Source organism: Plecotus auritus (assembly GCF_963455305.1).
Source record: "Plecotus auritus genome assembly, chromosome: 11".
Classification (NCBI taxonomy): Eukaryota; Metazoa; Chordata; class Mammalia; order Chiroptera; family Vespertilionidae; genus Plecotus; species Plecotus auritus.
This window is the reverse complement of record NC_137777.1, coordinates 14,921,083-14,938,767: the sequence shown is the minus strand read 5'-3', so window position 1 is coordinate 14,938,767 and position 17,685 is coordinate 14,921,083. Positions and strand designations below refer to the sequence as shown.

The 17,685-nt window shown below is 49.1% G+C and overlaps 1 protein-coding gene across 1 annotated transcript; it reads right to left on the bottom strand.

The window, feature by feature from the left end:
- Positions 1–8,887: 8,887 nt before the first annotated feature.
- Positions 8,888–17,288, bottom strand: ODF1 (outer dense fiber of sperm tails 1; the record flags this gene model as incomplete). The annotated part of the gene is made up of 2 exons (XM_080646291.1): positions 8,888–9,320; positions 16,969–17,288. 2 exons carry the CDS (start codon positions 17,286–17,288, stop codon positions 8,888–8,890), a joined length of 753 nt encoding a protein of 250 aa, XP_080502417.1.
- Between the last annotated feature and the right edge of the window lie 397 nt (positions 17,289–17,685).

Sequence of the window (17,685 nt, the reverse complement as noted above, 5' to 3'; positions counted from 1 at the left end):
CTTGGATAAATTGGTAAATGTCTTCAAAGTTTTAATAAACGTAGGCATCTTTTAAAAGCTTTTGTAGCGCAGTGCAGAACTACGAGGCAGGAGGTCTCCCACACTGCCCCCCTCCCCTGGGAGCCTTCCTGCCCTGGGGGGTGGGGGTCTCCTGGCGCAGCCTGGAAGCAGGGGGAGCTGCTGCGGATGCCCATGAGGATGCCCATGACCGGGCGGTTTCCTGCCGGAGTGGGGCAGCAGGAGCTGGCAGCCCTGTGGGAGTAATTTTCCTCTCTCCCCGCCTGCCCAGCCTGGGGACCTGCTCAGGTTATCCTCCCCGAGGACGCCTGCTCTGCCCCTTGTGGTCCCAGCCTCTCAGCGCAGTTTCTATCCACAAGGAGACCAGAGCAGCCACTAGAGGGAAGCGAAGACCTTCTTTTTAATTCTAAATAAGGTGGGTAAGAAGGACAGCTCCCAGGTTACTAATCATTGCTGCCAAGCCCCACAGACACGAAAACAAAACAGAAGACATTTAAGAGAGAAATGAATGCAAATCATAGTTCCATGTTTTACATGTGAATAAAAAGAAATCGCTCAGGAAATCAAATAAGGAACCTCCCAAAGCAAGCTGTTCCGTGTCTACCTGTTATTGTGGAATCTGAATCAATAAGTTCCTCTAATAATGTGTTCTCTAAGGCCCCGGCAACCTAATAACATCCCGGGGTAATACCGTTTCTTCTCCAGGAGGTAGTTTCCCACGGGAAGACCTGCATGTTCTCTCACTCCCTCGGCCTTCGGCAGTCTCTGTTATTATAACCGTCACATGATTGGAAAACTAAATTTAGAAGTGAAATGAAAAATGCAATGCCTGCCTCAGCTTAGTTCTTGATAGTCATTTCTGCTCTGACTCCTTACCTTTGCAGGGAAAGCAGAATCACTGCAGTCTTGAGGGTTTCATTTCTACAAACAGATGCCCCCTAGTGGTGGCACCAAAACCTGGACATTGTCATAAGGGCAAAGGGCGGGGAAGGGGGGGGATGTTATTTATCCTTAGAACTGAAAAATTCTCCAGCGGATTTATTGTCTGCCTTTTGGCTTATAGTATGCATTTCTATGTATTCTCTTTCATCTTCAACATATCTTGCCTATCTCTAGAGAGAAGTAAGTTCCATTCCTGATGAGGTGGTTCCTTGTTATTTTTTCTCAACAGGCAAAAAAAAAAACACCAACAAAAACAAAAACAAAACAAACAAAATCCAGTTGTGTGAATTCTAAGAGCTGATTGTGCCATGTGACTTTCAAAACAGCCCCGCAAGGCGCTTATTACTCTCCCGCGTTTGCAGATGAAGAAATGGGTGCCCTGGAAGTGTCTTGGCCAAGGGCCCGCTGCTATTCCTCACTGAAGCCCAGATTTAAACCTGATTGTTTTGCTCTCCCGGCTGGTGAACTCCTGGAGGACAGGAAGCATGTGGGATCCTAAGTCTCCGAACCTCCAGGCACCTGGCCCTGTAGCTGGCACCTCACAGAACCTCCAAACACCTGGAGGAAAAAGGGTGTGACCAATGTGGAGGAAGGGAGAGAGATGCAGGAAAGGTGGGGACCCTGGGGACCTGAGAGGAAGGTTGGGAGTGTACTGGGGGCTCCAGGGAATGAAGGCTAGCAGGTGATGGGCCAGGTTTGGGGCAGGGAGGGAGGGAGGGAGAAGGAAATGCAGAGACTTGCCAGGACTGGCTTGGGCACATTCCCGCCCATGTCAGCCCTGCTGTACCCGGAAGCTCAGGGGTTTCTTCTCTCCCGTCAGAACCAACATGTGCTAAGGACGCACTTTGTGTCTGGGGTACTTGGCAGAGCTGTTTTATTTGTTGTTCTCAAAACACAGCGAGGCTGCATCCTCGCCAGTAAGAAAAGGAAGCTGAGCCCTAGCCGGTGTGGCTCAGTGGATAGAGCCTCGCAGTGCTTCCTGCCGAGATGCTGACAGGTCCTGAAAGGGGAGAAAACAAGGAAAGAAGCAAAAGGAGGCCTCTCAGAAGAGCTAATACGAACCCCGAGGAGCAGTTTCCGCCATCCCCGCGTTCACCCACCGAGGGGCAGGAGGAACTAGCACTGTGCACGGCCTGCTGCACGGTGGCCTGCTGACCCCCCCAGCTCTCCCGCACGGTGGCCCGCTGACCCCCCCAGCTCTCCCGCACGGTGGCCCGCTGACCCCCCCAGCTCTCCCGCACGGTGGCCCGCTGAGCCCCCCAGCTCTCCCGCACGGTGGCCCGCTGAGCCCCCCAGCTCTCCCGCACGGTGGCCCGCTGACCCCCCCAGCTCTCCCGCATGGTGGCCTGCTGAGCCCCCCAGCTCTCCCGCACGGTGGCCTGCTGAGCCCCCAAGGTCTCCCTCATGGTGGCCTGCTGAGCCCCCCAGGTCTCCCGCACGGTGGCCTGCTGAGCCCCCAAGGTCTCCCGCACGGTGGCCTGCTGAGCCCCCCAGTTCTCCCGCACGGTGGCCTGCTGAGCCCCCAAGGTCTCCCGCACGGTGGCCTGCTGAGCCCCCCAGCTCTCCCGCACGGTGGCCCGCTGAGCCCCCCAGCTCTCCCGCACGGTGGCCCGCTGAGCCCCCCAGCTCTCCCGCACGGTGGCCCGCTGAGCCCCCCAGCTCTCCCGCACGGTGACCTGCTGACCCCCCCAGCTCTCCCGCACGGTGGCCCGCTGACCCCCCCAGCTCTCCCGCACAGTGGCCTGCTGAGCCCCCCAGCTCTCCCTTTGGTTTTGGCCATTCCCGCATCCTGCCCGCCTCTCAGGCTGCCGGGCGCAGAGGCGGCCCTCCCGTGGGTTGCCGTGGAGGAGGAACGACAGCTTCTCCCGCAAAGCAGGCCTATGGGCTCCCCTTTCTAGAACCCACCCCTTCCTAGGAGGTGGGACCAACTCAGAAGCTCCTGGCCAGAGACTGAGGCTAAAAATATTTGACACCGATGATACTGGAAGGTGACTAAGCTGCTGACTCAAGACAATCATCTCCCTCTTCCGAGATAATTGCCTAATCCATTGTCAAGCTGTCCTGCCCAGACACATCCTGGCCTCGTGCTTTCCTGCCACCTCTGCGTGTTCCTTCAAGGACTGCCCGTTTGGCTCAAGCACATTTTTCTGTTCCTGTACCCTTTGTTCTGTTGCTGTCTCAGGTGTTATCCTAATGACCTGTGCTGTAGCCCCTCAACACCTCCCCTAGGAGACCCTGACCACACCCAGGCAGCACCCGGGACCCCATGCTCCCACCCCATACCAGGATACAGTCCTTTATGATCTGGGCTGTTGCAGAAAATCTGGGACACATACTCATTAATATAGAACTGACACGAAACCTTGATCCATTTTCAATTTGAGTGGTTACCACAAACATATGGGGAAAACCACACACATATGGGACAGAAACAGTAAACAAAGTTGTTCAGGCGTGCCTGGCAGTTCTCGTTTTTACAGGCATGGTGACCATATTCCTGTAATTTTCTAATGCAGTATTAATCCCAAGTGTGCCATTAGTGGAAACATTTTAACGCCAAATATTAGGATTCTTTTTATGTTGTCTTTTTAGGTTTTCAGTAAAAGTAGTTCTTTTGGTATATATTGAAGTATGATGGTTTCTACACCACTGTAGACTTTTCATCTAAAATTACAGAACAGCCCTAGCCGGTTTGGTTCAGTGGATAGAGCGTCCGCCCTCGAACTGAAGGGTCGTGGGTTCAATTCCGGTCAAGGGCACCTATCTTGGCTGCAGGCTTGATCCCAGCCCAATTGGGGTGCGTGCAGGAAGCAACCAATCGACGTGTCTCTCTCACATCAATGTTTCTCATTCTCTGTCTCTCCCCCTCCCTTCCACTCTCTCTTAAAAAAAAATTAATGGATGAGAATGAACACTAAAATAAAATATCTATAAAAATAAAATTATAGACCAGATGACAACGTCAGCAACCCCAGCCTTGGAGTCATCCCAGCCCAGATGCCAAATAGTAGAGTGCAGAAGCCTCCGGAAGATTCCAGCCACTTGGATCTTCCCAAATGGAGCAAAGACAAAGCATCCCCACTACACCCTGTCTGAATTTCTAATCTATGAATTCATGAATGTGAAAAAAACGGTTGTTTTACAAAAAAAAAAGAAAAAAAAAATCACCAGTGTAACACTCTCCTCAGACCATTTTCCTTAGTTTCATGTATGAAGATACAGTACCCACTGAGGTTTTAGTTGAAGAAAAGGAGTATCTCCCTCCAGATTTTCCAGACTAAAAATTCCAGATGTTCTAGCACTTGGGGGCCCCATTCCATTAAGAGCAGAAGTTATTTTAACCACGTGGGTCATGCCCTTACGCTGGGGGAGGTCTCCCGTGCAAAGAGGAAGGTGACCGCCTGGAAGAGTGCCTCAGGGGTAGACCAGTTGCCTCTGGAATAGTGAACGCTGGATTTCAACATCCTTTCTGGCATCCTGGCTCTAGGACTCTCCCTGTGACTGTCACATTCTTTGAAGCACACGCAATGCCCTGGAACCACAGCTTCGTCATCTGTCAAAGGCCAGGTTTATGAGCCGCCAAGGCGTGACGCTACACCTGCCTGTGCTGAGCCTGTGTGACTAATGCAGTGCCAGGGCTTGGGTACTTAAGTCTGATGGCTGGATCGGAGACGCTCACCAGGAGGCAGAGGCCTAAGCCGTGGGTGTCTTTTGTTTTTGTCTCATACCTTTAGAGATAGGAACCAATACCTACTGTACATCTCCAGACTGGAGAGGTGGGCCTCCGGGTCAGCATCAAAAGTAGTCGCTCCTTGAGGGCGACTTCAACCACGATCCCAAATCATGTGACTCAACCAGGAGTCTGGTGAGAACTCTGCTCTGATAAAGGCCCCAAGCCCTACAAACTTCACTTGGATCCATCTGGGTCACCCAGAAACACCTTCCCCCCTTACTTGTGTTCTAAACCCAAGTCTTCTGGTTCTAGTATCAATTTTACCTCAACTTTCAGCATATTTTCAACCAAAAGTCTAAATCAGAGTACCTAAAGCTTTTCTAGTCTGTGACACTCATAGGATGTGTGTGTGTGTGTGTGTGTGTGTGTGTGTGTGTGTGTGAGAGAGAGAGAGAGAGAGAGAGAGAGAGAAATAGGGAGAGACAGAGAGAGGAGGAATTTCTGTGTTGGGAAGAGAAGTTGAGATCATTTAAAACTACTTTTCCACCAGTTCTGGAGCCATGAGCAATTCAATAATAAAAAGATTTTACAATGACTGGAAAACAGTCAATTGAGGTTCTTTAATGTCATTTTACAAAGTAATTTACTGCATGAGTTTTGAAAGAAATCAAACAATACTTGAGAATCTTGGGCATGGATCCCCTTTTATTTATGACTAGAGGCCTGGTGCATGAAATTGGTGCACTTGGGGCTGGGGCAGGGGGGGGGTCCCCACCACTGCCTCTGCGCTCACCAGCTGTGAGCCCGGCTTCTGGCTGAATGATGCTCCCCCCATGGGAGTGCACTGACCACCAGGGGGCACCTCCTGCATTGAGCATCGGCCCCCTGGTGGTCAGTGAGCATCATAGCGATAGGTCGTTTCGCCGTTCGGTTGATTTGCAAATTAACCTTTTATTATATAGGATACTATTAAACAGCTCTTCAGCTCTAGAATGTATTCTGTGTTCACTGGGAAGTATAATTATCTTCATCTCCAACCTTAATTCTACAATATTTACTAATCATGTTTATTAGAAGGTGGTATATTAATTTATATGTTCAGTTATTAAAACTTGCTGAACAGTGAAGCAGCTCAGAGCCTCCCTCATCTCTCAGGTACCCTCTGTTCCAATTGGCCTTGCCTCTGCCGATCCAGAGCCACCATGTCTCAGTTTCCCCATTCTGTCTCCTACCCTGGCAGATGGAGGATGGCATTTGGACTCACGTGGACTCAGATCAGCAAACACATTCAAGGCCATCGCAGAGCTGTCCGAGCCCAGCGCTCCACCGAACCAGCGAAAGACAATTTTGGAAACAGCAAGTATTTCTTCTTTCTCCTCCCTGGTACCCACCCTCTCCCCTCCTCAGGAACGCAGTTAGTTCATGGAATCAGCCCTGCGTTCGGACTTTCCTCGGGGACTCAGAAGGACCTGCCCCCAGGTTCTGCCGCCTCTGGCTTGCTTCACCCCCCACGCACATTCTCTGATGCTGGGACCACAACATCCAACCACACCATTTAATTGCCAAGTGCCTGACAATCATATCCCAGGTGCTAGTCTCGCCTTCACTGCGAGAAGCTCCTGGAACGGTACTTCTTGTTGACAACAGCTCCCGGCACTGTGCTTCGCCTACAGCAGGTGCTCGGTAGATGAAACACTTGCCTTTATATCAAGTCTTTCCTGGGAGGGTGGTGAGTGGACTCAGACCATCTGCCCTCGCAGGCCAGGCGCTGAGCTGATGCTAGGCCTGTGGCTTCCCTGAGGTGCCCTGCAAAGCAGTGACGTCAACAGTGCATTCCATAGCCATGCCCAAGGCCTGTCTGGAGGGCCCCTCTGGCCTCTCCTAGCCCGGGTAAATTCAGTTTCTTTGCAACTCCCTCCTCCCTCAACCCCTCCACAGTAGTCCTCCTCAAGTTTAATCTGAGGCGTTTGTGAAAAGGGTATTTTTCTGTCTCCATCGCTGCCGCAGAGCACAGCCTCTGGCCTTCGAAAGGGCAGGTTGGATGAATGAGTTGCTGGGCTAACAGGAGGGTGAGCAGGTCAGTGGGTGAATAAGAGAATGAAGCAGGCGTGCCCTGGGATGATGCTGGTTCAAGACCCCAGTGGGAAGCCATTCATTCCACACGGTGAAATGTTCTCAAAAGCGTTTTCAAAAGTAACTTAGAAACTGGAATATTTATGAACATGGAATCAAAATGCGGCAAGACACTTACAAGGGTAATTCTAGAATTTGGTACACCCAAGCATATTCATGTATGCCTGGTTGCTAGGTGATCGTTTTTTGAAATGTTCAATGTTTTTATTCACCACCTATGTTAGAGGCCCATTACTTCCCTCGAATGAAAGCAAAATAGGTCTGCTATCACCATCAATATCCTTGAACTTGAAGGAAGCTTTTAAAGAAAAAGGGCGAGGAGAGCTTTAAGATCCCACGCAGAGTTTCTCAACCCCAGCGGCATGTTTGGATCACCTGGGGAGGCTTTTAAACGTGTTGGGGCCCAGGGTGCACTTCAAATCTATTACATCAGAGTCTCCGGAGATGGGACCCAGGCATCGGTATTTTTCCTTTTTCTGTTTTAAAACACTTTTTTCTTTGTAAGGTCTTCTTCTTCTTCTTCTTCTTCTTCTTCTTCTTCTTCTTCTTCTTCTTCTTCTTCTCCTTCTCCTTCTCCTTCTCCTTCTCCTCCTTCTCCTTCTCCTTCTCCTTCTCCTTGTTGTTGTTGTTGTTGTTGTTGTTGTTGTTCTTCTTCTTCTTCTTCTTCTTCTTCTTCTTCTTCTTCTTCTTCTTCTTCTTCTTCTCCTTCTTCTCCTTCTCCTTCTCCTTCTCCTTCTCCTTCTCCTTCTCCTTCTCCTTCTCCTCCTTCTCCTTCTCCTTCTCCTTCTCCTTGTTCTTCTTCTTCTCCTCCTTCTTCTTCTTCCTCTTCTTCTTCTTCTTCTTCTTCTTCTTCTTCTTCTTCTTCTTCTTCTTCTTCTTCTTCTTCTTCTTCAGCCTGGCATCCATATTTTTAAACTCCCCAAGTGACTCTCACAATGCAGCCAAGGCTGCCCCACTGCTCTAACCCTTGTGCAGCTGAGACTGATGAAAAGACGAAAACTGTGCAAACGCGAGGGTTAATGTTCCCTTAAGAGTCAGGCCTGATGCCGGCCTGTGCCCTCACTCTGGCCTCCCCCACCCCCATCATCTCCTTCCTCCTCTCCACTTAGTTCTGTCTTGGCATCAAGAGTGGCTCCCGGGCCAGCCCCCGAGGACCCCGGTTCAGGTGGACTACACTGTCATTTTGTGAAAGCTGGACATTCCACTCCGGAACTCCGAACGAGACTTCTGTGCCTGGAAAGGAGTTTCAGGAATTGAGCCAGACAGAGAGTTGAAATAAATCCACCTGAGGCTGTTGCAAACCACCCTGAGCCGGAGGTGGCCATGCCCCAGGTCCTGGGCAAGCGGAGAAACGACAAGCTGCATACGCCCCACCCTTGGTCAGTGGACACGCGTTTCTCCTCCCATGGTTGTCCCATAAAAAGGCCGACCACCGTTTGCCTGGGGGTCCCCCTCTCTCCAGTGCTCCCCACTGCAGCAGCTTCGAAAAAGCACTTGCCTTCACCCTAGCCTGCGTCTGCTTTCACAGTGTGGTTTCTGGGCTGGGTCATTTCCTGGCACCATTTGGACACACAGTGTCTGAGCCCTGGCCGGTTTGGCTCAGTGGATAGAGCGTCGGCCTGCGGACTGAAGGGTCCCAGGTTCGATTCCGGTTAAGGGCATAGGCCTGGTTGCAGGCTCGATCCCCAGTAGGGAGCATGCAGGGGGAAGCCAATCAATGATTCTCTCTCATCATTGATGTTTCTATCTCTCTCTCCCTCGCCCTTCCTCTCTGAATCAATAAAAAAAAACTAATAATAAAAAAGAAACACAGTGTCTGGGTTTGCCCATCAAGAGTATCTTTTCCTGGAACTTGGCAGCAGTTGGGTGTCGAGATGGACACAGGAGGGCAGACCTCACTCACTCTCCCATTCCCACCCATGAATTCCTCCCAGGCCCTCTCACCGGGCAGGGCTCCTGCACGGGTGGAACCCAAAGACTTGCACAGGACACCAGCGATTTGCACTTATGTATTCAGTTCCCTATGTCCTGGAGTAACAGGGGCCTAGGAAGGGGAAGAGAAACACTGGAAGAGCTGCCTGGCTGGAGTAACTACCTAACCTAAGTCATGGCTCCTACACTTTACAGAATCATCTTCCTACAGGAGAAGCGGCTGCCGCAGGGGTAGCAGGGGTTGCAGGGGTCGCAGGGGCTGCAGGGGCTGCAGGGGTTGCAGGGGTTGCAGGGGTTACAGGGGTTGCAGGGGCTGCAGGGAGACGTGCAGGGGTAGCACGGAGACTCGATCTTGACGCAGCTGCCGAGCCCGTAGGAGTAGGTCACGTCCTTCTCGTCCACGCACGGGGGCAAGCTGAACTCTTTGCAGATGTTCATGTAGCTGTACTTCTTCGACCCAAGGCAGTCATACCTGTTCTCCCGCTCCGCCGACACACACACCTTTCCGTCCTTCACGCGAACCTTGACCTGATCGGGTTCAAAGCCGCACACGTTCACCGATCCTAAAATGTTACTGCTACAGCAAGAGGAGGCCAGAATCCTGTTGGTGGTTCTTCTCAGTCTGCAGTGGAGAAAGGGGAACGGGTGAGAGAAAAATCTCAGAACTCAGCTCGAGAAGCACTGTTTTGAGCTCCGTTTTTTGAAGTAGCAAAAGTAAACACCGGTCAGTATGAAAAAATCAAACTTTACGGAAGTGTATAAAGTCAACAACAAAAGGCCTCCCATGTAAATGACACTCCGCATAGGTAAACCTCTGTTAACAACAGTTAGGTGCTCGGCCTTCCAGATATTTCTTTTGTGTTTAAATCCCAGCTCCTCCTTTTAGTAGTTAAGGAAACTTGGGTGGGTTCCTCACCCTCTCTGTGCCTCAGTTTCCTCATCTGTAAATGAAAATAACAACAGTACCTACATCATAGCATTGGTTCAATGAAATTAGGTATTTTGCCTAAAATTGTACTTGGCACATTGTAAACCTGCTTAATTATCACCATGATCATCATTATTATTACTATTATGTTTTTTTTAACAGGATCCAACCAATAAGATACGGTTTATAATGATGGCTGTCAGCCTAACAATTCAGCCCTGCTTGTCCACAGGACTGGTGCCACCACTGGGCCATCACAGAGACCCAGCCTCAACACGCCATCAACAAATGACAAGGCAGGATGCTAGGGCCCGCCTCCGTCTCCTCCTGCCTGAGGCTGCTCCAGACTGTGGATGGCTGGCCCCAGCAGGGAAGTCACCTTGCAGGGAGCTGTGTGCTGGATCCTACCACCTCCTCATCCAGTGACTTCATGCTGGCAGCTTGAAATATATCACGGTGAGAATCTTTACACCATGGAAATTGGTAAACACTACACATCAAGGTTTTTCTCTTCCCAACACCAAGCTGCTTGGTAAATACCCCTGCTTGTGGCCCTTGGAGCAGATCTCTGTAGTTCCTATAAAGCTGCCTTATTGCTGCTCCGGTGCATAAATCCTGAATAATAAAACAACAACAACAGTTCACACTAATCAATCACTTACGATACATAAGAGGTAGTCAAGTGAAGTGCATACGAGCGCAAGTCCCGCAACCTGTTTAGGTCCAAATCTTGGCTCTGCCACATGGACAAGTTCCTGAATCTGTGCCTCAGTTTCCTCATCTTCACTCTGGGACCTACTTCTGGGGTTGTTGTGAGGCTTAAATTAGTTAATGAATAAAAAGCATTTATAACAGTGCTTGGCACGTGATGAAGATGTTGGGTTTTGTCTCTCCCCTTCCCTTCTCCCCCAATGTACCATGGAAAGTGCTAACTTGGTGAAGGCATTGTTTTGTTTAATCTTCACAATAACCCTTTATTGCAGATGTAATTATCACCGCTTTACAGACGAGGAGAAGGGAAAGGTGGTGAATGGCAGAGTCTGGATTCATATTCAGGCCTGTTAATGGCAAGGTTATGAGCGTTCAGACTCTGGCCTGCTTGGGTCCATTTTCTAACTGCCCAGTCCTTCCAAAGACAGCTCAGGGCTCCGAAATGGTCTTTTATCCCTGAATGCGAAGACAGTCTGTGTTCTAAGAGCTGCCCCTGGCAACCCTTGCATCTCCGTCTCCAAAGGAAGGCCTTGGTGTGTGGCATTCCTAGAACTTCCTCCAGTTGGAGGCGTCTGGACTCAATGATGGAGCTATTGGTTTGAGATATATTTTAAATTCTTGCTTTTTATGCCGGATTTTGTTTACACACTTCTTTTTGTTACACAAGTTAGGCAAGTTCATTGTAGAAAACTCAGGAACTACAGACATGCAAAAAGATGGTATTTTTTTTAAATGCTTATAATCCTATATAACATTTAACATTTGGGGTTAGACTTTCCGTGTGTGTGTGTGTGTGTGTGTGTGTGTGTGTGTGTGTGTGTATCTATTTCTGCATAGAGATATAGTTTTGTGTGTGCTATTATGAAATCATGCTATACATATGGCTTCGAATCCGCATTTTTCACTTGATAAGCCCTAACATGATTGGTTTAACAATGTGAGCCCTTGTACTGACAGTTATAAACCAGGGTGCTTAGTGGCTAATTCCAAAATGGTCTAATAGAATACTGTCCTAGAAGATGTTGAGGCTGACAGAAAACTTATGCAAGGCACCCAGAGGACTGGGACAGTCATTCGGCTCCATTTCCACCCCTGGGGGGTGGTGTGGGGCCCAGATGTCTTTCATGCCCTGGGTGTGCCAAGGTACCCATAGGCCATACTCAGAGGAAAGGAAGAGAATCGGACTGCCTTTGAAATCTGTACGCATTCCTGTGAGAACAGCAGGAGAAAAAGCATTCTCTCTCCCTGGATGGGCAGAGAGCAGCACTCAAAGGTGCTCCATGCCTCTGCGGATGGAGCACAGGCTTGAAGCCCCAGCAGCCCAAACCAAGAGTGGAGCACAGAGCAGACGAGTGCCCCAGGCCTCCAAGAACCTCCCTGGGTGGGTGTGGACCGAGAGCCAAGCTCTTCTGTTCAGCTCAGACCTTCCAGCTGGAGATAAGAAACATCAAGGCCCACGATGAAGGCAGGGCTGGGCCTCACAAAGAATGGCCAGGGACCCCAAGCAGGACTGCTAGACCTGGCTGCTGCCACGACTGATTTCACCTAAGCCCCAGGCCCTGTGCAGGAGGTGGATCTGGGAGCCAGATCTACAAGCCACAGCGGACTCCAAGATCCATCTCCTCCTCTTAGCACCCTGCATCTTCGGGTACAATCTCATGTATTTTATTGCTTCGACTCGACCTTGCCTCTGTTCCCTTCACTCGGTCTCCTTTGTCCCTGCAGCAGCTGCACAGGAGTCTCTCCAATGTGGATCTTCAGAAAGTTGCCTAAAACGTCTTGACACGGTCAGGTTTTTCTTCCTTTTGTTCCTAGGTGAGAGGCTAACAGCGAGGATGTGTGGGTTCAGGAGAAACTGCCAGAGCCACATTTTACTCATCAGACTCTCAACTTGACTGCTGCCTAGAGGTGTCCTCATCACCCCACACGGGATTTTCCGTGGCTCCGGGGGGATTGCCTCCTATACTCGTCATGAGGTGGAGCTTAGCCACAACAAACGGGGGAACTGGCCCCTTCGGTTTGTTGCAGAAGCCTCTGGAAAGCTGGGGTGAAGCGAGCGGACAGCCAGTGTCTATGTCTGCCACTCTTCTCCCTGCGGAAGCTGAATTTCACCTGAACGTACAACCCAGCTCCTGAACGTGACACATACGGCCCACTGCAACCATGAGCTACACAGCCAGCCGTCTGCACAAAGATGGAACCGAGGTGAAGCCTGGTGATGAATAAAGTAACAAAGATGTCAAAAAGGCCTATCTGGCCCTAGCTGGTTTGGCTTAGTGGACAGAGTGTTGGCCTACGGACTGAGGGGTCCCAGGTTCGACTGCAGTCAAGGGCACCTGCCCGGGTTGCAGGCTCGATCCTCAGGAGGGGGCATGCGGGAGGCAGCCCATCAATGATTCTCTCATCATTGATGTTTTTTTCTCTCTCTCTTCCTCTCCCTTCCTCTCTGAAATCAATAAATATGTGCCTCTCTTTACCCAAGAGCCAAGGGAAGTAGGCCTTTCTCTAGTGATCCTTGAAGTACTTTGCTTTTTCTCCTAATTTAGAGCCCTTTAGGACCTATTAAACCAGATTCCTCTTTTCCAACATGTTTTCCCTTTCTCTTCTTTCTTCTCCCTCTTCCCTTCTTTTCCAGCCCTGTCTCTCTTCTCCAGATTTTGGTTGGTACTGAAGAACGATGCCATCGGCAGGAGCAGAGTCGCCCGATGCAGGTGCATCCGCCACAGAGCTGGTGGAAACAGGTGGCTTGGCCCCACCCCCGGAGTGCTGACTCAGCAGGCCTGCCGGAGGAGCCGAGAATTTGCATTTCTAACCAGTTCCAGGTGGTGCTCCCTGCTGGCCCAGAGACCACTCTTTGAGAACCACTGCCCAGACGAGGCACACCTGGCTTCAAGTCCCGGATCGCCCACCTCCTGGCGATCAAGGACATGGCTGTGAAGTCTGTTTCATGATCTGAGAGATGGAACAAGGATGAAACAAAGTGGAAGGTCGAGGGGCAGTTTTCACTCTTAAAGGGTAAGTCTGTTACCAGGCCCCACCTTCTTCAGACTTTCCCCAAACCTGAGGTTTTACGTGATCAAACCCCACGTCCTGTGTCATTAAACGAGGTCAAACCGAATAGCGGACACACACTTGGCCTAGATGGACAGCAGCTCCTGCTCCTGCCCTCTTGGGGTGACCGGGCTCTGAGACTTGTGGGTAAGAGGAGATAGAGATTCCTTCCTTCCCACCGAGGAAAGCCAGTCTTTCCCCCGCCAGGGTTCTCTTCTCCCCTTTAACTAGGCCATAGCTTCTGAGTCAAGGAACGGGGTGGGGGTGGGAGATGAAAAGGTTTCCCTGAGGGCTTAGAACTGGGCCAGGCCCTGCATGAGAGATGGCTGTCATCAGCCTCAAGAGTAAGAGTGATTCCGTGAAAACCCCGTTCTCAGAGTGCGAAGGGGCGAACCAGAAAAGAAATGAGAAGGCAGATGTGTGAGGTTCACAGAAGACGGGGTGCCCCTTGTGTGGGGATCTTCAAGGGAATTTTTTGCTGAGACTCAGGCCGACCACAGTGCTGAGTGGAGCGACGCGCAACCTCAGGACCAGTTTCCAGGTGTCAGCAAAGGCTGCAGGGGGTGAGGCCACCGCCCCCCTAAGGGGTGGCTGCAAATCGAGGTTCCTTTGTCCATAAAGACTGCTGCCAGGAGCAGAGCGGCAACAGGGCCTCATTAATTAGGTAGCAAACGCCGAAGGGCAGGGGTGCGTGGCAGCTGGCTATTGTTGGTTTCTCCCACGGGAGTACAGAGGCCAGAGAGCCCACAAAGTGTGGCGGTGACTGAGGTGCAAACCAAGTCGGGTTGGCGGCACAGCTTCTTACAAAGGAAATCAAATTCAGGGACTTCAGTCCTTGTAAGTCCAGGAGAGGAAGGAAGGTCAGGGGAGCAGCTAGTGTGTGCTTGCTGTGCAGGCGTTAATTTGGTGGGGAAAAGCGAATACCCAAGAAGCTAAAGAAACAAGAGTACTTGCTTGGGTCTCTACTGAGGAAGACACCGCCGACGTGCCTCCTGAAGCAGCTGCTCAGTAAACAAAGGGAATGATCGGGCCTTCCATCCCCAGTTTCTACCCACACGCACACAAATATGCAGGCACACACATCCATCACGTAGCTACACTCAGGAATGCTCAAGAAACTCCGGGGGGCAATTCAACCATCAGCAAACTCTTCCCATCAGTTGCTGAAGGAGCCGGCGGACTCCCGCACAGAAACTCTATGCCAGTGAGGCCGTGGCCACCGCAGACCACGGAATCTTACTTTCCGGGTCGGCAAAGAACCTTCTGGACAACACAACGTGGCATCTGACGGGACACGTCCTACCTAACCAAACAGCTGGCGTTTTTTTAAGGAGCAAAAGGTCATGAATATGATTGCTAAACTCAAAAAGCCTCGGGCAATGTTCCACACCGAAAACTGTTTTTAAACGTTGAATCAAGCTAATATTTCTGGATCTGTTTAGTCACGGATTGGGCGTTAGCTGAGATGTAAGCAAAAAAGAGGCATTTCACTGGAAGAAAAAATATTAACAGTGACAGTCCTCGGGGATTGGGGCTAGAGTTTGAAATTTTCATCCACATTGAGGAAAATTGAATATTTAGAATAGTGAAATGTTGAGCTGTTAGAGCCTAGGATGGTATGAATGTTCTGGAAGGAAAGGGGCTGCGAGGAGACACAGAGGGCAAGTCTGAGGTCACTTCTAAAATGGATCTAGCAGTTTAGAGATCTGGGAATTAATGTAAAGACATCACCAGCTTCACGTACTGCCGCAGGCACAGAAAAAATGAGCAAAAATCCGGACATTGTCAGGGAAAGTATCACAAACCTTGTGCACAAACCACTCTGCTGAGAATTAAGCTTGAAGTTTAATTCAAGAAGTAGGGCCTCCTGGAGGCGGAGGGTGCCCAGATGATAAAGAACAGAGGCATTCTCACCCGCAGAGTCTGGAGAGGAGGGACGGCCAGGGGCCACAGGCAGAAAGAACGTGAATCCAAGGTCATCAAGTATTCAGAGGGAGAGGAAGAGTGGACACAGATCAAATATTACAAAAGAACCTCTGGTTCAAGGTGCATGCTTATTGTAACTTGATACTCTAAGGAGTGAAAATAAAAAGTGGTTCAAATTGAGTGTAGATGAGTTTATAGGCAATAACCCCATCCTCCACTATGAAGGCAGGCTTGTTCCTAACCTTTGGTGACTGATGACATGGACAATAATTGCCTTGTTACCCTTTCCAGTGAAACATCACTGTCACTGTTGTCAAGGGTCTCACTCACTCCCTGTCTCCCTATCTCCTTATCTATCTATCTATCTATCTAATCTATTAATTAACTATCAGGATAGGACAATGCTGTTTAAAGATACAAACTTGCAATGTAAATAAGTTCTAGTGATCTAACATTAGCTCTAACATTAGTACAGTATAGGAATATAGACAAGAATATTGTATTATAATCATCACACTTGCTAAGGGACTAGAACTTAATTATTTCAACCATTAAAAAGAAATGATAATTACGTTATGTGATAGAGGTGCTAATTATCGCTACAATGGCAACCATATTACAATATACGAATGTCACAAATTACCATGTTGTACACCTTAAACTTACACAATGGTATATATCAAGTATAGTTCAACAAAAATATCTATCATCTACTTGTGCACATCCTTAAAAAACAGCATATTAAATAGTTTTTTTGTACCTTGCTTTTTTCACTTAATACAACAATACCTAAAATGCCTCATCAATCCTTTTTACATCTACATTATCATTTCAATGTATGGATGGACCAGAATTTATTTCACCAGGGGACTGGGCTTTCAAGCAGTTTTTTCAACAACTGTAACAGAATAGACAGCATATGTGCAAAAGGAAATCTTCTACAGACGAAAAAAGAAAATGTAATCAAACAGAAAAAATTTTAAATCACTTTTAAAATTACCCAATTCAATTAATGAAACCTTTTCAGCTCTGCTCTGAAAGCGGAGACTCTCGGTTCTGTAGTTCATTTGCACAACCTTTACTAGAGTTGGAGGGAGAGGCCAACATAATAGAGCGAACTCCAGATGAATTTTAAGTCTTTGTCTGAAGTTGGGGGATGAGAGAAAGGTTCTCAGACAACACCCAGAAAATGCCTCTATTGTTCAATTTGCTCTTAAAGCCTCTGGCAGACATTAAGGATTTGATCAATTATTATTACTTCTCCTGGAGTCATTTCTATAAATCCAAATACACTCAAATCACTTTATTCATAACCAGAAAAAAATGTGTGGTTCACTGCCTCCAATAGCTTTTTAATGACACCTCCTGCTTCTCTCCCTCATTAAAGCCATATTATTTATCATGTTGGCACTCCTGCTATAAACCAACAACACCCCTGCCAATTGACATCATTACACCGTCTTTTGAGAATCTCCTAATTCCCATCACAGACCCTTTTCCTCTTCTTTTCTTAAATCTTTGCTAAGCCACCAAGAGGCATTCTCTTGAACCCTCTTCATCTCCGTTCAAGTATCGATGGTTCCATTCCCCCCACCCTTACTCTAACTTATAAGGCTAATATACCAACTATAAAAATCCTGAAAAGTTCCTTTACTTGGCAAGCTCTCTCTTTTCATCTTCTATGGCTCTAATGGCTTTCCTCTCCAAACTTCTGAGGGATGGTCGGAGACAGTAAAGCTTGACGTCACACAGGCAACAAGGGTAGAGATCGCACAGGCCGCAGGATCGTGAGCGCTTCGAATAGCACAGGCAGTACGGGTACGGGTGCAAGTCACAACAGCAGTACGGGTGCATATATAAGTCGCACAGGCATCGTGTGCTGAGCTCGTCGATGCATCTCAATTGCCTCAGTTCTCTGTCCACCTTCTTTATGTCCCTTCTAACACTGTCCAAAAGACAACTCAGTGCAGCCATTACAGTCACACCTTATTGTTCTGTGAGTACCTTTGGGAAATGGCACTCGGGGGAAAAAAATTGTTCTAAGCTCTTCTCAGAAGTTTCTTTTAAAAATAAATGAGGCTCACATGCTTCACTTACTTTAAAGCTTGTGTTCTGTGACCTCACCACCCTCTCAGGATGTCATAGTCGTTTGGTTGCCATGAGAACCGTACACAGACATGGTCTCCAGAGGCCCTCCTTAGGGTTAGAAAGCCACTCTCAGAACAATACTAATGTTGAAATGTCATTCATCTTGAAGTGGGATGGGTCCCCCAAGCACTCACGGCTCTTCGGGGTTCATGGGGCTAAACTTGAATGTCCTTGACTTGTGTGTGGGTGAAGGACTGGCTGAAGTGCTGAAGATCTCAGTGTG